General features: G+C 38.0%; 1 protein-coding gene across 3 annotated transcripts in view; it reads left to right on the forward strand.

Moving 5' to 3' along the window:
• Positions 1 to 22,375, forward strand: part of LOC145343199 (uncharacterized) — a 66,780-nt gene extending 44,405 nt beyond the window's left edge. For 2 of the 3 annotated variants that reach the window (XM_080189230.1, XM_080189232.1), the window contains 12 exons: positions 56 to 329; positions 926 to 1,125; positions 1,627 to 2,404; positions 2,570 to 2,753; positions 6,320 to 6,386; positions 8,414 to 8,606; positions 9,835 to 10,123; positions 12,530 to 12,572; positions 13,245 to 13,400; positions 14,138 to 14,504; positions 17,464 to 17,716; positions 19,635 to 22,375. In XM_080189230.1, coding sequence (XP_080045356.1) covers positions 56 to 329; positions 926 to 1,125; positions 1,627 to 2,404; positions 2,570 to 2,753; positions 6,320 to 6,386; positions 8,414 to 8,606; positions 9,835 to 10,123; positions 12,530 to 12,572; positions 13,245 to 13,400; positions 14,138 to 14,504; positions 17,464 to 17,716; positions 19,635 to 19,805 — 2,975 coding nt within the window. In that variant the 3' untranslated portion in view covers positions 19,806 to 22,375. The remainder of the gene's footprint in view (positions 1 to 55; positions 330 to 925; positions 1,126 to 1,626; positions 2,405 to 2,569; positions 2,754 to 6,319; positions 6,387 to 8,413; positions 8,607 to 9,834; positions 10,124 to 12,529; positions 12,573 to 13,244; positions 13,401 to 14,137; positions 14,505 to 17,463; positions 17,717 to 19,634) is intronic. The other variant, XM_080189231.1, reaches the window with a different exon arrangement.
• The last annotated feature ends 1,825 nt before the right edge of the window (positions 22,376 to 24,200 follow it).

Here is a 24,200-nt window from a genome sequence, read left to right on the forward strand (position 1 = left end):
GTTCATCTCTTGCAGTTACGTTAATTTTAAACGTCTTGTGTTATTGTCTCTTTAGAAGAGGACGACCAGAATGCAGAGGCTAATGATGGTTTACAGGATGCTGTATACACTGATGTAAGATGTGTAGATCAGAAGAATGTGGAGCAGGCAACTGACCTCGGTAGTGATCCTCCTTCCATGCAGGTTGTAGTCGGTGATACTGCTCCTGATTTACACACTGAATCTAGCACGCTTGGTGAGCAGAGTGTTCCCACAGAGAAGGATCAGAAGGCTGGATTGGACAAAGAAAATTCTCTTTCAAAAGAAGATTTTTGCAATGCCAGCTTTAGGTGAGCTCACTAACCTTGTGGTAGGAAAGGATAAGTTATTTTTTCCATAAGTTGTTTAGTGCTTCTTCAAACTTTTTTCACATACTCCAATCTATAACTCAGACATTTAAAAGGATTAATGTACTGGTATGTCAATAACTAGAATTCGATTTAGAAATTCGTATTAAATCTGAAATGATGGAAAATAGACATATCACGTGCTGTTTCAAAGCTTTCCTTCCTTTTTTTGTCTTGTGTCTGCTTCTGCTTTCACCTATTCTTTCCCTAGATCTCAAAATTATTGAAATCCCATCATCATTGGTCCTCCTTTCTTTAATTTGAATTCAAGCTTGGTGTCAAGCATTCATGCATTTTGAACTCAAGCTTGGTGTCACGATAATTTCTTGTTCTACCTTTATCCTTTTTTCCTGTTTTTTGACATTAAGAATAAAAGAAATAGGAGTTGGAGTAAACCATATGAGCATGCTGCACCATTCAATACAATCATGGCTACTCTTCTGCCTCAATTTCAATTTCCTGCCCAAGATCTGTTGTGAGTGATAACTTAAATATATTTTCATTTGAGCTTATACTAAAAGGGATCTTTATTATTTTAGTAGCTCCTCAGCCAATGAGCAGTCTGATAGTTCACAGACAGGCAGAGCCCCAAGAAGATCCAGGTTTCTAAAACCAAAACCCAACCTCAGGAAATCCACTTCTAGAAGCCATGCGGAAAAGCTTTGTTCAGGGACACAGGATAGAACAATGCAGAACTCTGTCGAACCATCTGGAACAACATCGCAGAAGCGAAAACATGGTAAGGAAAATAGACATGAGCCAATGACGATTCTTTAAAACAAAACTTTGATGTTAACTAGGTAGAAACTTGTTGGTCTGAGACACTACTGACTCTTTGCTACCATGGTGTGTATAGTTGAATATAGTGACGTATAAGTTAACAGCGATTTAAAGATTGGTGTGAATTACTACACTGATGAATTTTTTTAAGTACAAATTATCTTCAAGTGTAATCTGATACCGCTAGCAATTTTTTAAAAAGTTAGCATTACTTATTTATAGTTGTCGGTTTCATTTATGATGTAAAGCAATTCTAAGGCAGCTAAGCAAATTAAGGAATTGAAATGATTGCTTTTAAATTTAAAATTAGACCGATACAGTGCTTTTTCCAAGTCTAAAAGGAATAAACGTGGAACTTTACATGATTTTTACTGCTTTTAAATAATGTTCCTGGCAGTATTTCCAGCATAGAAAATGTTGGTGCAGGGAAATAGTAACAGTTTATGATTGTTGCTTGCAGGTAATGAAACAGAAGTGAATTTTGATGACAACTTGCATCTGGTCACAGTGGAAGGTGATGAACCAAACCTGACCATGGAGCAAGTTTCAGCTGAGCAAACAAATGATATGGTATCAATACCTGACGAACAAGACAACTTTGTGGGAAATAAAGAACAAATGCAGACTGTGCAGCTCTGTGAAAGTTTACCAATACCTGAGCAACGAGACGAATGCATGGGACGTGGAAAGCAATTGAGTAGGACTGAACATCTCATTGATGAAGCTCAGCATGTGGGTGTACAGTTATCAATACCTGAGCATCAAGATAAATGTATAGGACGTAGACAGCAACTGAGTAGGACTGAACATCTAGATGATGAGGCTCGGCACGTGAGTGTACAGTTATCTATACCTGAGCAACAAGACAAACAGGTGGAAGATGAAGAGCAGTTGAGTAAGGCTGAGCACCTGGATGATGAGTCTCAGCATGTGAATGTTCAGTTATCAATACCTGAACAGCAAGCTAAATCTATGGGACATAGACAGCAACTGAGTAGGGCTGAGCTTCTGGATGATGAGGCTCAGCATGTGAATGTACAGTTATCAATACCTGAGCAACAAGATAAATGTATGGGACATAGACAGCAACTGAGTAGGACTGAACATCTGGATGATAAGGCTCAGCATGTGGATGTACAGTTATCAATACCTGAGCAACAAGATACATGTGTGGAAGATGAAGAGCAATTGAGTAGAACTAAGCATTTAGATGCTGGAACTGACCATTGGAGTGACAGGTAAAAGAGGATAACCTTATAATATTTAATGTGTTGTCTGGGTGTGTTGTTTTGATACCTGCACCAGGACAATATAGCACAAATCTAAGGAATATTTTTGTGAAATAGAACATATTGATGTACATATTAGTTTTGTGTCTTCATACTCATCCAACTTTTCTTCAGAGAGCTTCCAGAACATGATCAACCACAGACAACAAATCAAAGTCAGGAAACACAAGTTGGACTTCCCTCTGCTGCATGCTTCACACAATCCACAACAAGCCCACATGAGATTGCTGATGTAGGGCTGTCCACAGAGACGCCAGAAATGAATACAGAAGTTTTATATGTTGATCACTCCCAAAAGGTAAATATTATGTCTTGCAAAACTAACACTCAGTCTATTTAAAAATTAGTTTTTTTTCAGTTAATTCAAGGAATGTGGGTGTACCTAGGAAAGACATCCTTTATAGCCTAATTGCTCTTGAGGAGGTGGCTGCCTCTTGAACTGCAGTCTGTGTGATGAAAGTACTCCTACATGCGATTTGGGGCAGAGTTCCAGGATTTAGACCCAGCAACAATCAAGAGAATAGATTTCAAATTAAGGAAACTGTTGCATGTGTCCTAGGTAGTAGAGGTTATAGGTTTGGAAGGTTTTGTCAAGAAAGTCTTGGAGATTTGCTGCAATGCATTTTGTAGATGGTACACCATGCAGCTTTGCTGAGCTGGTAGTGGATGGAATGTTGAGCAAACCTTTCCTGGATGATGTTGAACTTAGTGTTTTCGGAGTTGTACTCATCCAGGCAAGTGGAGAATATTCCATCACATTCTTGATTTTGACCAAGTTGATGTTGGAATATCTTGAGGGAGTCAGAAGGTGCTCCCTATAGTATACCCAGCTTTTGACTTGCTGTTGTAGCTGTAGTATTTATGTAGCTGACCTATTAAGTTTCTTGTCAGTTGTGGCCCAAGAATGTTGTAAATGGCATATTCAGCAATGGCAAAGCTGCTATATGTTAAATAGAGATAGCTAGGCTCTTGTTGGAGGTAGCCATTGCATGGCACCTGAATGGCGCAAATGCTACTTTCCTTTATTGGCTGAATCCTGAAGTTTATGCAGGCATTAATGTGTGTGGGCACATGTTGCTTCATTATCTGAGGAATTGTGAATGGAACTGAACTGTCTTCAGATGGAAGAAAAATTCATTTATGAAGTTGTTGGAAATGATTGGGCCTAAGGAACTCCTTCAGTGATGTCCTGAGCCTGGATGATTGGCTTTTAACAACCAGAATCATTTTCCTTTGATATGACTTCATTCAGTGGAGAACTTTCCCCCGATTCCCATTGACTTCAATTTTACTTGGGCTACTTGCAGTCATCCTCAGCCAAATGCTGCCTGGCTGCTCAGGACACTCTTACCTTGCCTTGGAAAGCTGTAATGAAGCCTGGAGTCAAGCAGACCTGGTGGAATCCAAACCGAGTATTGATGAGAGATTATTAATGAATAAGTGTTGCTTGATGGGGCTTTTCATCACTTTGTTGATTATTGAAAATTGGCTGATGGGGCATTAATTGATTTGACTTGCTTTTCATGGGCAGGCATACTTGAGCAACTTTTCATTTTGTTGGGTAGATGGCAATGTTGTAACTGTGCTGGAAGAGCCTGACTAGCTGCATGGCTTGTTCTTGAGTACAAGTGTTAAGAATGCAGCGGGTTGTTGTCATGGCTCATAACCTTTACTGTATCTAGCTGTTTCTTGATATCACATGGAATAAATTAATGACTGAGGGCTGCCAGCTGCAATGGTAGCGACCTCTGAAATAGCCATTTAACATCACTAAATAAACAAGTGAACTAATTTATTCATTTCTCAAAGTCACAAAGCCAATGTGCAGAGTGGACTGAGTAAATCCTTAATCTGTCCCCTTGCTTGCTCCAAAACTGAGTTGCCTCTTCCTATTGGTTTATCATTATACACAACTGGATATGACTAGACTGTAGTGCCTTACTCTGATCCATTGATTGTGGGATTACTTAACTCTGGCAATAGGAAGTTGCTTCCGCTGATTAGCTGTTTTAGCTTCACCAGGACGGCATCTTGTTTTCATGCTTTTCTGCATGCCGCATTGAATCAGAATTGGTGCCCTGGCTTGATAGCAGTAGAAGAGTGAGGAATGTGCCAGGTTGCAAGGTTATGGATTGTAATTGCTGTTGATGATTCACGGTACATCAAAGGTTCTCAGTTTTGAGCTGCTAGATCTATTTATCTATCTCGTTTAGTAATGATGGTGATGTGATAGAATATATTTGCGTGGTTCCTTATGGTTACATATTTGGAACTATACAGATGGACTGCATCACCTTAAGAAGGCTGGTCACCACCATCTTCTCAAAGGCAATTAAGAATGAGTAACAAATGTTGGCTTAGCCAGTGATGTCCACATTCTGTGAAAGAATGAGTAATTAAAAAATATGATGGAGGGTGTTTGCAGCATAAAAATGGGACCCAGTCCACAGGAACTGAGCATTGGCCATTGTTATTAACACCATTATGGACAGATGCATCTTTGACAAGTAGATTAGTGAGGATGAAGCCAAGTAGGTTTTCCCCTTGTATTGGTTCTTTCACCACCTGCTGCAAGCCCAGTATAGCAGATATGTCCTTTTGGAGCAGCCAGCTTGATCAGTAATGGCAGTACTGAACCAGACATAGTAATGGACGTTTGAACTCTCCTACCCAGATTGCATTCTGTTCCCTTACTTCCCACACTGCTTCTTCCAAGTGGTATTCATCATTGAAGACTGATACATCACCGGAGGGAGGATGGTGGGCAGTAGGTGATAATCAGCAGCCCATGTTTGACCTGATGCCATGAGACCTCATGGTGGGGATGAGAGAAGTATCAATCATGATTGAATGGTGGAGCAGACTTCTTGGGCTGAGTGGCCTAATTCTGCTCCTTTGTCTTATGGTCTTATGTCTGAGTTAGTGTTGAGCACTCTTGGGCCAAGCATTCCCTCCTTTTGTACATCTGGTGGATCTTGGAGAAGCTTATATATCTATATAGGGTGGCACGGTAGCACAGAGATTAGCCCTGCTGCTTCACAGCTCCAGGGTCCTGGGATCGATTCCCAGCTGGGGTTACTGTCTGTGTGGTGTTTGCATGTCCTCCTCATGTCTGCGTGGGTTTCCTCCAGGTACTCCGGTTTCCTCCCACAGTCCAAAAATGTACGGGTTAGGTTGATTGGCCATGCTAAGAAATTGCCCCTTCGTGTCCAGGGATGCATAGGTTAGAGGGATTAGTAGGGATAGGGGGGTAGGGCCTGGGTGGGATAATGTTCAGTGCAGACTCGATGGGCCGAAGGGCCTCTTTCTGCACTGTAGTGTTCTATGATTTATTATTAAAGATTACAATAAAACAGTGACCACGGTTATATTTGACATTTTCTAGACTGCACAGTTGTAAGAAAACTTTTGCAAATTTTAAAATAGATTGAGTAGAGAGGAGCTTTTGTGAAACTAATGGTAATCTCAGTCCTTTGGCTGATAGAGTTTAAGCCCAGCATTTGGATGTGAGAATGTAGACTGGTGACCTGTGAAAATTAAAATCTGCATCTGCTTGAAGTTCAGAAAATACTTTGGAATGGATATCCCAGTGAAGTGGAATCTGCAGTCCTCAGTGTGACACTTCCAACACTTAAAAATTTGTGCTGAACCGATGGAGAATCAAACCTTTGTGAATTTTTGTGCTTTGATGCTGAGAAACAATAACAGGACAGTGTTTAGATTTTCCAGCTTTCCAGGTACCCCTTGGTTGGGTTACAAAAATTAAGAAATGTGTTTTGTTACCTGCAACTAAGACACAACCAGACAAAGGTACAACATGGAATTGTTTTGTTGCAATCTCTCTTTAAAATTTGATTTTTACAGATTGATGTCATAGAAGCTCAAAATTTAGAACAGCAGGAGACTTTGAACAGACCTGAAGAAAACTCAGGTAAGCTGGACAGAAGTTTTAAAAAACTGATTTTCTATTCTCACCCTAGTATGTTTACTATTTGAACCTAAATATGGAATCTGTAGTTAATTGAAAGAGAGCTACATACAATTTTGTTCAAAAATAAATCATTATATGGATGTAAGTGGCAAGGCTGGTATTTATTGTCTAATTCTAGTTTCCCTAAGAAATACTCAAACCGCTGCAATCCATGTTTGTTCCAATTGTTAACTACAGGGTGGGTTGCTGTGCCACTTCATAGGAAAGTTAAGAGTATATATGTTGGTCAGGTACTGGAGTCACCAGTAGGCCAGATCAGGTCAGGATGGTGGTTCCTTCCCAAATTGAACTTGTTATAACTTTGGCACATTGACAGCTTCATGGTCAGTTTTACTGATGTCAGCTCCTTTTCCAAATTTTTATAAAACTGAATTCAAATTCTTAAACTGCCATATGAGATTTGAACACTCAAATTCTCACTTTCTGGTCCAGTAATATGATCACTAAATTACCATACAGTTGCATTATATAAACTCTTTCCTGATCTGTGAATAATATTGGAGCTCTGAATATTGCAGCCTTAATTGATCATTAAGTGTAGATTATGTTTAATGTAATACAGTGTATATTAACTAATGTTTTTGGATGCTTGTGTTGGAGTTTTTGCTCATCCCTGAATCAACTGGCCATTTAAGACCCACTCATGATTTGAATATATAGGATAGGCTGATGCTACCTCTGTATGATTAAGTCTGCAAAAGTGGTGAGGGAGTGTGATGCCTGACATTCAGTTTGCTGGATAAAACATTAAACTGAGGTCTTAATTGATCTCTTGGTGGATGTGAAAGATCTCATGAATCTAATGGGGGTAGGATAGAGGCGTTCTCCGATCACACAGCTAATCATTAGTATTATGATTGTGAGCCAAGTAGGAAGATGGGTAAGCTTGATCTCTTAGCTTTGATCATATAGTGATGTATAAGTGAAGGGTATGGAAAAATAAATTACAATTTCACGAGTGTACAACAAGAATACTGGTCCATCCAACCTGTGTCATGTAATTGTGAAGTATTTCAAATTATTTTACACACCACATCCCACTGCACATTAAAACCATGTAATCTCTTGGGTGAGGTAAAAAACTAGGCTCATCTACATCGACAATTAAAACTGGTTGTGGAGACTACTTTGGATCCTGATGAACAAAGTCAAACCAGTCAAAGTCAAATTTAGGGCTGTTATCAGCAAATTGTTTGTCACATAAAGGCATAGAATTATGGAGGCAAAAATCATTGAATGATTTAATAATCAGTTTGATACTACAATGGGGAGACATTCGGATTGTTCTGAATAGATCAACTAAATGGCATTCCATGTCCATAATTAATATGTTATCTATTTTGCTTTTCCTTCCTGCTAAGCTTTTTGCTGAATAGGGTTAATTTTATAAAAATATATTTAAAGTTTAGAGGTTCACTCATTGGCGCATGTATTGGGAATTTGGATTCCATGATTTTCTATCTATTAATTTTATCCATATTTGTTTTCTGTGGGATACACTAATCACGTTGCTCGAGCACTAGTTTGAATGTTAATTTCTCAAATTTTTGGCCCAGTAGTCATTCCAATCATATCCCTAGACATCGTGCGCTTAATGTTTAAAATGGTCAATAACAATAAAAACAAAAAAAACAAGAGGTTTTTGGATGAACGATTTGTGCAATTAGGATTGTCTTGTATTAAGTCTTCTCAAGGCAGCCTGTGTTTTCAGACAAATACTCAGGGTGATGTGATTCTTAAGTGAATCAGGATGGCAAAATGTATGCTTTTATTATTTTATCTGTGGGTCAGGTCTGGCTAGGTTGACAGGTATGTAACTGTATGATTGTAGCTCATTATATCACTAATATCTCATTGTGGCCCTTTTCAAAAACTACAGCTAGGCCAATTCCAAATCGCTCATGGCTTTTTTCATTTTGCACTTTGAATTTAAATTCTCTGTGGTTGTGTTGTTACTTCTGTTTTAGAGCACATGCTGGCATTTGGAAGTTCAAATGAAGAGACATTCGTATTAACTCTAGTTGAGATCCCAGCCTCCTCTTTAATGGATTACAATGCATCTTCCACTTCCTCCTTCCCTGTTTCAGAAGACACCTTGACAGTTGCTGAACCAGTTCTGCCCTTGTCAACGGAAAATGTTGAAGTTACTGAGTCTGTGAGGCAAGTCCTGTATTTTCAGGCTTGAGATATAATTTGAACTTGCAGTAGAATTGAGTTTAAAGTTTCATGACAAAATTATTTAAATGTAATACTTAAAAATATACATGTGGAAAATTTCTGGTAAATAGAATCGATAGATACTTAAAGACGATGGATGAGAGCTGAATTTATCACCCTTCCAGTATGGAAGCACCTATTCTTGGCTCAAGTCTTCCTTCAATGACTCGGTTATATATATATGTAAACCTTAGTGAGGTTTAATCTCTTGAAAAATAGCTATCTTTACTTTGTTTCATTGATTAATCAGACTCTTCTGTCATAATTAATATTCCAGGTTACAGTTCTTTTCAATTATCTGATTTAAAGTGGATATTATACATATTTTAATTTCTACATCAATTGAAGGGGCATTCTTATTACCAACACTGAAGATGGCATGGGTTAGCAAAACTGTTTAGATTCAATGAATGTTCAGCTTTGTGTTGAGGGCAGTAGCTCCTTCTCCCTCTAGGCTGTCAGTATCCTACGTGAAGTGAGATTGGGCAATGACAGTCTGCTTCCAATTGGGCATAGAACCATGAAAGGAAACTTTATTTATATAGTACTAACGGAAGAATAGAGGGCAGTGGGATTAATTTTGGATTGCTTTAGTAAAGAACTCATACAGATGTAGCAAATTTGAATGGTTTTTATCTGCACTCTGATATGAAAACAAAATGTCATGGATATTACAGATCTGAAATAAACATAATGAGAGCTGCAAATACTCAGCAAATCTGACAGCATCTGTGGAGAGAGAAATAGAATTAACCTTCCAGGTAGTTGAGATGAACTTGTTGGGAAGTCATTGACCTGAAACATTAACTCTGTTTCACTCATCACAGTTACTGCCAGACCTGCTGAGTATTTCCAACATTTTTTGTTTTAATAGGCATGGTTAAATATCTGATTCTAAATCTGCAGATCCATAAGAGTGGCCATGTTGGGTATGAGAAGTGAATAACTTTATTCTAGTGCAGTATGTGTCACCCTAATGTTGTGACCATGGTCCATTTTGTCAGAGCAATGAACTTTTACCTTGCACCTGCTGTGCTATAACCAAGTTGCACGTGCTTCATGCTGGCGACTGACAATGTTCCAACATTCAGCATTAATATCCCTTACCTTAATGTGAAAACATTTCAACAAAATATGTACATAAATTAAGTATTCATTCTTATTTTAATAGTTATGCTCCTGCATGCAGCTCTGAGCCATCAATGCAGGCAACTACAGTACACACTGTGTCCGAATCAGCACCATTTACAGAAAGTATTCTACAACAATGGAGTTTAAATAAGCCAGGCTCTTGCAGAGGACAAATGGATAGAAAAAGGAAAGCGCACAGTTTTAAAGATGATCAAGATTTTCCTGCTAAGAGTCCAACAATCGTACCAATCAATCGGGAATCAGTAGAAAAGGTACCACCAACTGATGAAACTATTCAGTCAAGTTTAGTTACCTGCACATCACTTGAGGTAGGTGCTTTTTTCCCCCCATTCATTTTTAAGTTATTTCATGAGATGTGTGCATCGCTGACAAGGCCGTATTGCTCATTCCTAATTACCCTGTAACTGAGTGGCTTCATAGCGCAGCTACATTACTGTGGGTTTGGGGTCACATAAGGATGGCAGATTTCCTTCCCTAAAGGACCTTAGTGATTCAGGTGGATCTCTACTACAATCAATGGCAGTTTCATGGTCACCATTACTGAGAACGGTTTTAAATCCCAGATTTATTAATTAGATATAAATTTCACCAGCTGCCATGGTGGGATTTGAACCCATGTTCGCAGAGCGTTAACCTGGGCCTCTGGATTACTAATCCATCGACATTACTACAATACCATCATCTCCTCCAAATCTTTTGACTCTGAAGGCTTGCAGGTTCGATTAGATCAGTATTATGGTTCATGGATGCAATGTATGAAGCAGATCTACTGGCACCATTAAAATGCCTGGTCAAATTCACTCCAAAATTTTTCAACTCGTTAGTTGTTTTTCTCCTTCGTTCAGTCTCTATTTATGCCTCTGCTGCTGTGAAAATGGTTAATTGGCCTGTATGCCTACACCATCAGCATCAAAGTTGAATTACTCTTTTTATTCATTAACAGAATGTGAACATCACTGGCAAGGTCAGCATTTCTTGCCCATCTCTAACTGTCCTTGAGAAAGGTGGTGATGAGCTGCTTTCACAATTGCTACAATTCATGTGGCGTAGGTACTCTCTCAGTGCTGTTAGGGAGTGAGTTCAGCAACATTGGAGGAACAGTGATATTGTTCTAAGCATGCAAGGTCCTTCTAGGTTGTAGAGGTTGCGGGGTTAGAGGAAACTTGGGGACTTGCTGCAGAATATCTTGTAGATGGTACACATTGCAACCACTGTGGAGTGAGAGAATATTTAGGGTGACAGATGAGGTGCAGATCAAGTGGAATGCTTTTCCTTGGATGGTGTTGAGCTCCCTGAGCATAGGAGCCACAATCATCCAGATGGGTGCAGAGTTTTCCATCATACTCCTGACTTGTGACTTGTGATGGACAGACTCTGGGGGGTCAGGAAGTGAGTTACTTGCTACAGAATTCTAAATGCAGCCACGGTATTTAAGTTAAGTTTCTGGTTGTCTGTTGATGATGGTATAAATTTAAAATGGACATGCCATTGCATGTCAAGGGGGAGATGATTAGATTCTCTTTTTGGGGGTGGTCATTGCCTGGCACTTTGTGGTGAGTATGCTACTTGCCATTATTTTCCCATTATTGTCCAGGTCTTGCTGCATGTGCCCAGAAACTGCTCCAGTATCTGAGGAGTTGCAAGTGGTACTGAAAACTACAATAATCAGTAAGTTTCACCACTTCTATCTTTCTGATAGAGTGAAGATCATTGGTGAATCACCTGTAGATTTTTGGATCTAGGGCATTATCTTGAGGAACTCCAGCAATGATGTCCTGGGACCAAGATCATTGGCTTCTAACAACCACGTTTGTTTGCCTTTATTATGACTGCAATTGGTGGAGAGTTTTACCCCTGATTTAACAAAAGATGTATTCATTCACTGACAAGATTTGTTAAGGCTCCTGGGTGCCACATTCAATTAAATGCTGTTTTGATATTAAGGGCAGTCACTCTTTTTCCCACAGTTTGTGCAATCCTGCTCTACACCCATACTACAGCCCCATTCAGTCTCATTCCTGCCCCAACTTGGTGTACCTCAGACCAGGAGATTGAGCTTCGCAATAAAGTAAATCTGCTTCTTTGGCACTTCTCCTTTGCCCAATGTTATTACCCTCTGATATCCCAGCAATTTTAACTTGGACAGCAAATCTCTAAGTAATTAGCTGCAGAGTTCCTTCTTCCATAGGAATACCCAACCAAGAAGGGCCCTTGAGCGCTGGTAAAAGAGAAAAAATAATTAATCAATTATGACGTTCCAGATTCTTTCACTTGAACTATACTTGATCAGCTACCAGGCATGGTGAAAGAAAATTATGCTTCTCCATACTGATTTGTGATTATTTTCTTGATCATTAAAATTGTTTATTTTAGTAAGTATCCCAAGATGTCTAAATTAGATGGATTAGCCATGGTGGATATGCAGGATTATGAAGGTAAGGTGAGGGAGTGGGTCAGGGTAAGACACTCTGTTAGAGTCAGTGCAGACTCGCTGGGCTGAATGACCTCCTTCTGCACTTTAGGGGTTCTGTGATTCTAGGTCCACAGGGTGAAATACACAAAATGTCAAACTAATCTGTCCCTTCAAGAACCCGAGTGCAAGTGCAGAACAAGTTAGGTACACGATTGTCATATGCTGCAATAATTTATTTAATATGAATTTAGTGCCCCTAACAGCTCTTTAGTATTCTAATTCTTTATTGTTTTTTGCACAGGAATATCCAGCAACTGCAGCAAGTAATGTCTTGAGAAATTATGGTAAATCAATTATTTTTATATCAAATATTTTAATCTTTGTAGAAACTTGATATCTGTGTTGATATGCAGGATCTTCTTGGAGGTCCTCTCCACTCCAAGTATTTTAATGACAGTATTTATGAATGCTAGTTAGTAACAGTATCCATATTTGCATTTTATCTTCCTAATGCTAGAAATGGAAAAGAGATGGGATTGTTATGGCTGACTCTGTGGCTGAATACCAGCCTGACTTCTCAAAGTCTTGTGAAAATACTTGAGATTATTGAATAGATTTTATTCTCTTAAAACTTCTTCAATAATTTAATTTATGCACCTGTTGAGATTAATGGAACTGGGGTGGAATCCATTAAGAAAGTGAGATGGTTTTCTTCTGCCCTGTGCCTGACGTACGTCGAGGTGCTAATTCCAGATGCTTTATGCATTTCATCTGAGTAATATATATTTTTCAAATTTTCACCAAACTCGAAGTGCTCCCTCACTTTAACTTCATTTTGAAAAAGAAACACAATTTGTAGCCAGTTTGTTTGTACTCAAAGCTGAAATTCTACCACAATACATTTGTGGGGATTAAATTACAAACTGCTGGCACTCTATTCAAGTTTGTCTGTGTCCATATTTATATTTAACTAAGCATGACCAATTTTGAACGTGTTTTGAATTGTTCCTGAAAAGGTGCAGCTCAAATGAATCTTCCATCAGAATCCACTGAAGGCTTTACACCTACTCCCCTGGATAATGTTGTCGACCCTGCTCCTGTTGAAACAACAGCTATTGTATATTCTGTATCTGCTGAAGAAATGAAAAAGTCTGGTCCACAGATAAGAAGAGGTACATGGCTAATTTTACAGTGTTTTGTTTCATAATGTTTCCAAATAATGAACAAGATTACTTACATATCTCACTTGGTCCATTTAAGCAATAAATGAAACAAAATATTGAATTAAGAAGTCTTCATTCTTGTCATTTCCTCTGCATTTTTTAAACAATTGGAGAATCTCCCACTTTATTCAATAATTTTTTCAAATTATTTTTGCTCATCTTAGTCCTCACTCTAAAGGAATTTTCACTACATATTCATAGCTGCCTATTTCATTCGTGGTTTATTGATTTCTGTTGCTATTCAGAATGCATCACAAATTTTATGGTCATTTTATGATATTTAATATTGTGAATCTGTTATGCAATGTTTTGCACAGTTTAGAATGCAGAATCATCCTTGTGTTTTCAATCCTTTGTTTAAGAAATGAAGTTCTTTCCCACTTGTTACAGAATATCATTTTGTGTGTTCTTTGAAGCCATTTCTCTGATGTATTTGTTTTACTAGCTGCTGTTGAGGGTTCTGAGCATGTCTGGGTTTTGGGCGGGCATCTCAGTCTGCAAGAATGTTCTACAAACAAGACGGGTGTTCCTGTTTTCATACTTATTACTGTGCTTACTGTTCTGCTGAGTTATTATTGTTAAACTTCAAAGAAAATCCTTTCTTTAAACAATGTATTTGACTACCGTTATTGTGGTCACAAGTTACCACACTAATTTATTTCAACTTGTGTTTTTAATCTTTCTAGGTAAACTCACTGTGAAACCTAATATTTCTACAAAGAGAAGTACATGCAATCCTGAGATCAGCCTCCCTGCTAAAAGCAAAAACACTCCAAAACTTTCAAGAACTATACCTTCTCCTTGTGTTTCTGAAAAAAGCTTACAACCTGAACTAACATGCAATTTATCAGTTGATATGAACTCTGCACAACCACAGCCAGAATCTGTGCTCCATAACATGGGTCAAACTGATGCACAAGGAACGGGAACTGCCACTGAATCAGTTCATTCTGTAGAGACTTTGGAAGCAGACGCAGATATGGGCAAGACAGGAGAACAATCTGGAATGAGTACACAAAACGCAGCTTCGACTTCTAATAGAAGTCTAACAAGGTGAATTGGAAAAACATGATTTGCACGAGTCTGCTTTAAAAAGCACTTCAGGAAGAAAAATACATATGTAATTATCCCCATTTGACATATTTAAAGAACAGCTTCAGGCTCCCATTATTTTGAACACTGGGACAAGTTTATGCATCTTTTATTCATTTGAGGGTTAAAAATTTCTATTTTCAGAAAAAAAGTAGAAGTTAATTTAAAATTTGTATTTCTGATTTTTCATTGAAGTTACCAGAGGCACGGATTCTTTCACCCTTTAGTTCTTAAAAGTGGAGTTAACCCACTTGTTTAAACAATGAGTTCCATATTGGCTCTGAGTGCTCGATGGAAACACTGCACATCAGAGCAGAAAAGCATGTCCTGTTCCCAGCATTGACATCCCATATCTTAAGTAAAGAAAAATCCAAAATTGTTCCTGTCTGGTAATGGTTTACTCTGCTAATTTGCTTTGAGATGAATGAATCCCATAGTGTTAAGAAGCTAAATTTCTATTAATAAAGACTATCTGTTAATTAGATTCTCCCATTATAAGTTGTTTTAATTTAGCTCATCATACTTTTCACCCAACCAGTTTTTGTGATCGTGTCATCAGCTTTTATTGCTTCATGAACATTTCCAAGAACTTAAGTTCTTTCTATGTGCTGATTTTTAGAAAGAGATAATGATTGTAAGACTCCTTAAATTTTTGTGACGTTGTTGCTGAAGGCCAGCATAGCTAGCTCATGATTATCTGAACCTTGTATCATTTCTTTAAACTTTTTAAGTTTTTGTTGACTGTTTACTGGTTTTGATTTTTTTATTAAAAAGGAACAAGAAAGTCCTGTCTAACACACCAATTTTTAACTTGTGTGTCCACAGAATAGAATCCTACATATAGAAGGAGACATTCGGTCCATCAAGTCTGCACTAACCATGATCCCACCCAGGCCCTATCCCCATAACCCCACATATCTATCCTGCTAATCCCTGACACTAGAGTCAATTTAGGGTCAAACTGTTTCTTTGCACAGGTCCCGCACATTTTTGGATGTGGGAGGAAACCTGAGCACCCGGAGGAAATCCACACAGACACAGGGAGAAAGTGCAAACTCCATACAGGCAGTGACCCAAAGCCAGAATTGAACCTGGGTCCTGGCGCTGAGAGGCTAACCACTGTGCCGCTGCCCCATTGTGAAAAACTGCCTAAACCTACTTATTTCTAAGATTAAGAAGACATGTCAGTTTTCTTAACAAGCATTAATTTATCTGGAATTATCATTATGGCTTTTGTACTTGTCTTTTCAAGGGTAATATGTTTCCTATAATTAAATGATCAAATCTGAACACACTGGCTTAGTCAGTTGCTGTACAACAACAATGCTTTCGGTTTGTTGTCAAACCCTCTGCTAAAGAAATGACATGCCTCCTTTGTCTTTTTTTATTTTTGCAACCAAACACAAGGACAATGATTAGTCTTTAAGACTGTTGCATTCTTGCTCCAGCTAGAACGGTTTCCTTTTGATGTAGCCAGAAATTTATATATAACCAGCGATCTGTGCAATGAAACAGTTGTTTTTTGATTGATCACAGGGTTTATCTTAAAACAAAAAGCCAATAACTGGTCTTGCGGTGTGCTTACAATAATTAGGGTTTTTGAGTTTAAACAAGCACAACTTAATGCATTGCAGTAGAGTGATAGGTTTTGTTTTATATAGTATAAGGCCTAGACTATTATCAAGAACATATCATTTGGCTCAATGTGGATAGCCACACAAGACTTTATTTAATATTAGCATGGCTCTCAGGACAGATTCAAGGATTTATTTAATATTAGCATGGCTCTCAGGACAGATTCCACTCAATCACCTGTCTAATTCTCCACTTGTCACTTCTTTCAGCTTGAAAAGTTCCCAATTTATGGCTACACTTTATGTTCTAAAGTCAATTTTGTCTAATCAAACAGAAACCTATACTTTCTACTTGATAACGCCTTACCTGAGTCAATAATCTCTCATCATTTAGACCAAATATTAGGTACAAAGTGCAGCTTCTTCCTTGTACACCAACCAAGACTTCTAAAACAGAAAATGTCTTTTTTTTTGTTTGTAGGCATATTGCTTGGAAAAAAAAATTGATCTACAGACAAAATTGCTATTTTGCTTCACGTTTTTTTGGTAAAGATTATGGATGGCACAGAGGAAAGCCACTGTCTAGAAATGTTGGCATGGGCATGAAGATGAGTAATGAGGAAGAGAAAAGAGTATTTCAGTTTAATGTTTAAAGATCTTGAACTTTAGACCGTGGCAGACCTTAGTCCACAGACTTGATTTGTTTATTCTAATGAAGGTCTTTTGCTGAATAATTATTTAAGATGCCCCATTGATCATGTAATCCTTTAATACCATCTCTCATATGGAGACATAAATCTATTTTCTGTCATGTAAATTACTGAATTACATCAGGATTTTTTTAACTGAACTGAAATTTAGTTATCAGTAACATTCTAAATTTGACTCAACTTACGACTGCTGACGTTTTTCATTTTAAAAAAGGTTAAATGCAAGGTTTTATTTAAATCTAGGCATTTTACTTTATAGTAATATTTTTAATTAGCACAGATATTGAAATCTGACTGCACAACTTTAATCTTTTTCTGCCTTCCACAATGTAATGAAAGAAATCTAACTACCTGTAATAAAAACAAAAAACACTGGAAAATCTCAGCAGGTCTGACAGCATCTGTAGGGAGAGAATAGAGCCAATGTTCAAGTCCAGATGACCCTTCGTCAGAGCTCATCTGTCCTGCTGTGACAAAAAGTCATCTAAACCTAAAACATTGGCTCTATTCTCTTCTCACAGATGCTGTCAGACCTGCTGAGGTTTTCCAGCATTTTCTGTTTTTGTTTCAGATTCCAGCAACCGCAGTATTTTGCTTTTATTCATCTGTAATAATGAACTTCCTGAATTTCAACAGGCCAGGGCGTAAACCACGAGGATTTCTATCCTTTATATCAAAGAAGTCATCTGAGAATGAAAGTGAAATAAAATCTCCAAGAACAAAACTTCTGAAGCCCCGTATGAATCTCCCACGGTTTGCTGGAAAAAGGTCGATGTCATCTGGGGAACCTGCTGGAGAAACACCGACAAGCAGCTCTCCTCCTGCTAAAAGGAAATCATGTGAAGAGATAGAAAGGAGCCAACCCTTGAACAGAAGTTCCCCAACTGATGTAGGTTACCATTCTGTTTTTAACTTTCTGTTCCTTCTGGGCTACTCACATGTGTAGGGTGCAAGGGCGAGTGGGATTCAGTGTGAGTTGCATGACGTCAGTTCTGTAGTTACTGAGGAGTTAGACTACGATTTTTCTTGTGTAATGTTTCCTGAATAACTATTCAGGTAAATCTCAAAGAACTGTCTGAAGTTCCTGACTCTAGCTGAGAATCAGAGATACTTGCGGAGAGTCCATGGAATAGGGGACTTTCATAGAGGTCAGCATTTTTTTGCAGGATCCTGATGTGCATCTTCATTCGTGCATCTTCATTCATGCATCTAGTGCCTGATCGATTGGAATCATAGAATCTACAGTCCAAAAGGAGGCCATTCAGCCCATTGAGTCTGCACCAATCACAATCCCTATCTTCGTAACTCCATGTATTCACCCTGCTAATCCCCCTTTACACTAAGTGGCAATTTAGCATGGCCAGTCAACCTAACCCGCACATCTTTGGAGTGTGGGAGGCAACCGGAACATCTGGAGGAAGCACACGCAGACACGGGGAGAATGTGCAAACTCCACATAGACAGTAACCCAAGGCAGGAATTGAACCCAGGTCCCTGGTGCTGTGAGGCAGCAGTGCTAATCATTGTGCTGCCTCAAAGCAATCATATGATGATTGAATGCTAGTTGGGAGACGCATGTCAGGACCTCGCTGAAATTCTGACGTGTGCACATGAGTGGAAATTGCTCTGGGAGTTTAAACTTCTGATGGGACTGATTTCAACTGCTTGGGAACCTCCATGAACACCTCTGACTCTGAGCTCAGGGTCAGAGACTTTGGCTAGATGCACAGGATATTTGCCTTGGTCATGTTATAGTAGTAAATAAATGGTCCAACTCAGGTGACTAAGCCATGTAACTCAACTGGACACCAGAACCAATCCCTGCTCCTCCATCCTTTCTTCCCTGACCCACAACTACCACTTTGATCACCTGATTAAACCTCCCTCCATCCAATCTGATTACCAACTGACCACTTGTCTGACCTGGCATGGCTACCACTTGATCCAACTACCCACCTAGCCACTGAGCCATTCACTACCTCATTCACTTAGTGAAAAACTTAGACTTTCAAGACCTTGCTTGAATATGGCAGCTACTGTTCTGAAAAGAGGACCTGTCCTGTCTTCATCTATCTTTTCTTGTACCTTAAATAAAAGCAAATCACTGCAGATACTGGAATCTGAAACCAAAAGAGAAAAGGCTGGAAAATCTCAACAGGTCTGGCAGCATCTATTAGGAGAGAAAAAAGCTGACGTTTTGAGTCCAGATGACCCTTTGTTAAAGCTTTGACAACGAGTCATCTGGACTCAACATCAGCTCTTTTCTCTCCTTATAGATGCTGCCAGACTTGCTGAGATTTTCCAGCATTTTCTCTTTTCTTGTGCCTTACTGCCTTTTCTGTGAATATGCAATTCTTTGTGAATACGCAATCCTCTGACTCTAAAATGCTTCAGCTGGGATCAGATATACCAGCAGAAAAATTGCAAAATGGTCAACATGCGCAGCATCATCTCTGATGGGGAGATCTAGGCTTCTACTGTTTAAAGTGCTTTGCATGAGTTGCCTGTTAAATTAATCCCTTCAAGCCACTTTCTACTACCTGCAGTCAACAAGACATTATTGGTTAATAACCGTTTGTGTAAAATTTTGTTTTATCCATTCATGGGATATGGGTGTCGCTAGCAATGCCAGCATTTATTGCCAATCCTTAATTGCCCTTGAACACAATAACACACTAAATAGAAGCAGGAGTAGACCACTAGGCCGTTCAAGCCTGCCCTGCCATTTAATAGAATCATAGCTGATAATGTTGATTTGGAATGCAGCCCATGTCATTACTTAAATGCCTTCTCTGTGCTCTCTTCAGGTACTTTGTAACTCATCGTTGCAGAGTTGGCAGTCTGAGTCTTATACGGAGGAGGCCTGTTGTGCAGTGGAACAGGACACAGAACAGATGCAGCCAACAAGAGTTGCTGAATATTTTTTCAGTGACATCTTCACAGAAATAGATGAGGATGAAGAAGAAAGCAAGCCTTGAAGCTGCATTTTGTGCTGGTACAACACATGATCTGAAACATTCACAGCTTCATTACAGAATTAGAGGAAAAATGATATTGAATATAAACAGGCCTTTTTTGCTTTTACTGTTTTTGTTTTGCACTGAGATCTCCTATAAAATACTGTTGAAGTCGTACGAATGTGAATGCAAAAGGTTGGTCAACCACTTTACCTTATCAATGTTTCTTGGTTGGAAATACCAAGACTATTGTAACAACATTTTTCTTATTAACTTCACAGGCATTAAGCTGCTGCTTTACCATTCTCAATATATTATATCTTTGTTAACTGTACAAATAAGTTTGTGTTTACAATATTGATGAATCTCCAACATGGTTTTCCTTGAATCTCAATAAATCCTTTGTCATAAGGAATGCATTTGCCCAACTGGAGCGCATACTACAAAATGGGCAACTTAATTTTCATATTGATAAGTAGATCTGTGCTTGCTCATGTTTCTGTTTATTTCATTCACCCACAATTTACTATTGAATTTCAATGAATGGAACATGTGTACAGACTACAAACTCAGATTATCACACTTTAACATCTAAACAATTAATCAGGATCACTTTTTAAATATAGAATTTAGTATCCAAAATACTAATAGGTGAAGATACATTTTGACAACTGAATTCAGCAGACTACTTTTTCCAAAAGAAATATGATTTTTGCTTCAGGTTAATTTTAAATACATATTGAAGCAATAGTGGAAACCAAATGAGAAAACCCATATGACACAGAAAAAGATACAAATAAATGAGCATCTAGTTGAAAAGGATAAACTGTATTAATGAAATAATTCACTGGCATCTAAGCTGGCAAAGTGTATTTTCAGTTCTTGGCTGCAAATTTCATTGGTAGGAGGAGAAAATTGAGTTAGGGACTGTGTATGTGTGCGCATGTTTTCTTTACAAAAGCAGCTGAGTATTAAATCTGATTCCAAAAATTTGTTTAAGCAAATTGCTTAGGAACTCATTCAGAAAATTGCTTTGTGACAATTTCACAAATTTTTGGACTTTGCTTTTTTTTCAGCATTGGTTAATAATATGAATTGCACATAGTTTGGTAAGCATCTCTGAAGGTCAGGATCTTTCTCTTCATTACCTCTTTTGTTCTTTGAAGAATGTGCCTTTCCAGCAAGCATATTTATATTTCAGATTCACGGGTGTGAAATATATTGCTTGAAGTTGCCATTCCTTTTAAAGTTTCAGTATGATTGCTGAGTGTTTGAAAGAAAGAAACACTTGCAAGTTTGGATGTGAAACAGGCATCTTTATTGACAGATGATTTTTAAAATTTTCAATGATTAATTTAAGTGTAAAATTGCAGTGGACTGAGATTTATTTGCATGTCATACATGTCAACAATGAGAAACACATTTTCTTTTTGTGAAATAACCTGCACTTCTGTTTGTGTTTTTTTCAATACAATTATATATAATTTACAGAAGATTACTTTTAGGTATTTGTTTGCGTTAAATGAGAATCTTCTTGGTTAAATCTTTTCAAGCTCCTTTTGAAACTTGTATTTTTAAAAAAAATTCTGTTGGATGTGTTCCATTAGTTAACATTATGGACATGTGATGTGATGTTAAATGTACTGACTGTATTTTAATATGGGTTCGCAATCACATCTGCAGATAATTTATCTCACTTTTTGTATGAATTATTACTTAAGATGTGGCTATAATGTAAGCTATTACTAAAAGATGTGGCTGCAATATTTTTATCGACTTCAAAATGGGGGGAGAAAATGAGGAACACAAATTATTTTGTGCTAATCAAAATGTGAACCTTGTTACAACTGGTAAGTGACCCAACTGTGTCCATGCTATAGAATGTTGATGTTTGGGCAGCATATCTTTAAAATACTCATTCACTTTTGATATATCAAAAGGCTCAAAGGTAGGAAGAAACATCCCCTAAACAGTGTCTCAGAGTCGGGTGTAATAAATACTGCAGCCAAGCTAGGGTGAAGAAATGGAATTTTAACATTGATGACCAAGCTGCAAGACAAAATAGTCAATCTGTGGAACATCTTGACCATCAGGAGTTCAATGAAAGATCTGTGGCAAATTCTGACTGTTAATTAGACACACGGGTAGAAATTGATCTAGTTTAGGTATTGGATCGCCCACCCATTGCAGTTAAAGGAACTGAACATCAGCCAATCTGACTGCCAGTTTTTGCCACCTAGTGTTGGTAGCAGTCAAAAAGTTGAGAATAAACTCTGGAAGTAAACAAAAAGTTAATTATGTAAAACTTCACAAGTAATGCTTATATATGTGGCAACACGCAAAAGATGGGTTTGAATTTATTTTGTCCCTGTCAGTTGCACCACTCAGCACTCTGCATATATGTAAATTATTGTTACAGTATTGTGTTCACTTGGTTGCAAATATGTACGTAGTTATTTACTGAATGACTAACTTCAGAGTCATTACCGCATCTTCCTTGTTTGGAAGGAACATTATAGTATTACTGCACAGATGAATTCATCTATGGACTGATTGTAAATTCTGTAAATAAAAGTATCTTATATAATTTCTGTTTATGTCTGTTTACCGTGTTGCTGAGGTTTGGCATTGCCACCAGGCCATTTCTTATCACAGGATCCTATAAATAAACCAGGGCTGAGTGAGGGAGTAGCAGCGGGTAAACCCCCCACAGCAATCTGTTTTAAACCAGAGAGACAGCTGCACAGAGTCCTTGCCGCAGGCTGACTGGAGATTTTGTTTTCAGGAATCAGGAACCAGTCACCTGCCAAAGGCTTTTGTGTGTGTGTTGTAAAGGCAGAAATAAAAGAGCCCAATGACAGGGAGGATACTTTGCCCAACACTTTCTCTCACTGGCACGTTTTCCCTTTCGGAAATGTTATGTGAAAGTTAATTGGAGCATGGCGATGGCTCTGACTATGTTCGTCTCCCTACATTCACAATTTTCTGACATGTTCCAAACACTTAAATATATTTATTAATACATTATGACCAGTGGAGCCTAAAGAGCGATCAAGGCCACAGTTTATTTTGTCCAAATTTAGTTTAACAGCCTTTTGCTATGAGCCTCATGTTGACTCAATAATTCTAGTAAACAATATACACATTAAAAAAAGACTTCCCATCAATGTTAAGAGCATATAGAAACATAGAAAAGTACAGCACAATACAAGCCTTTCGGCCCTCGATGTTGTGCAGAGCTATGTCCAAACCCAAGATCAAGCTATTCCACTGCACATATGTTTCCGATTCCATTGCATAATAGGAAGTGTTTATGTCTTAATCAAAATAAAGCTACCATTCCCTAGCCCATAAACATAATTTATAAATTAATAGTGTGAATTACAGGAGATAACCTGTTAAGTCTATTGTGACTTCCAATATAACTTTTTCGTTTATCCTATTTCATGCTTTCAGTTTTCAATCCAGTTTGCTAATTTCTTAGCTATGTGAGTGAAGCAGCCCAGGTTCAGCTTCTGACATTTAGATACTTGGATCTAGTAATAAGATAAGAAGCCATGATTATTTTGTGTAGCAGTGCTTTATAAATTTTGTTGTATTTGTCTATTTAAATATTCTATCCAATGTGTTCTATAATTTCTGAGTAGCCTCTTTTCATTTTTAAATTTGACTGCTCTGTATTGCGTTTGAATTAGTCATTTATTAATTATTAACAGTGGCTTCAGTACTGAACTCTGAAGCTACCCACTCCTTCCTCTTGAACTTTGACATAACCCCTCTAAAAACTATTGATCAGTTTCCTGTTAACTGTTTTTAATTTAATTCCTTCCTGGTGTTTATCCTGAATCTACACTGCTTATAGCTCAGTACTCTTTCATGGAGAACTTTTTCAGAAGCCTTCTGGAAATCAAGTCTGATTATGTTTTATGTCTTAACTGTTACCACTTTCTCAAAGAAGTTAGACCAATGTTGCAGGGTCCCGTTAGATTAGATGTATGTATTTCAGTGACATGAAGAACCATCTAAAGAGTTGTTAACTTGAAGACTAAGGAGATATTTTCATTACAATCTCCTGTGCACAGACACCAGATCTGTAGTTCGGAAGATCAAGAATTTTTTTCTCCAAGACACAATTTATCTCTTTACTGTTTGTAGGAGTTTGCTGTGTGCAAATTGGTAGTTGTCCCCTACATTATAATTGTGACTACACTTCAAAACTACTCCTTTGGCTGTAAAGCAATTTGAGAGGTCCAGTGGTCATGAAAAATACTATATAAATGAAAGCATTTTTTGCACGAAAACAGTTGGGGAATAGTTTTCCAAGGTTATATATTCTGCAATCATTCACTCTTTCTCAACGCATGTTTTAAAGCAGAAGTGCCAGACACTAAACAAATTTGACCACTAAGTAAATTG

Source organism: Carcharhinus amblyrhynchos, chromosome 5 (genome assembly GCF_965287045.1).
Source record: "Carcharhinus amblyrhynchos chromosome 5, sCarAmb.v2.hapA, whole genome shotgun sequence".
In the NCBI taxonomy this organism is placed as follows: Eukaryota; Metazoa; Chordata; class Chondrichthyes; order Carcharhiniformes; family Carcharhinidae; genus Carcharhinus; species Carcharhinus amblyrhynchos.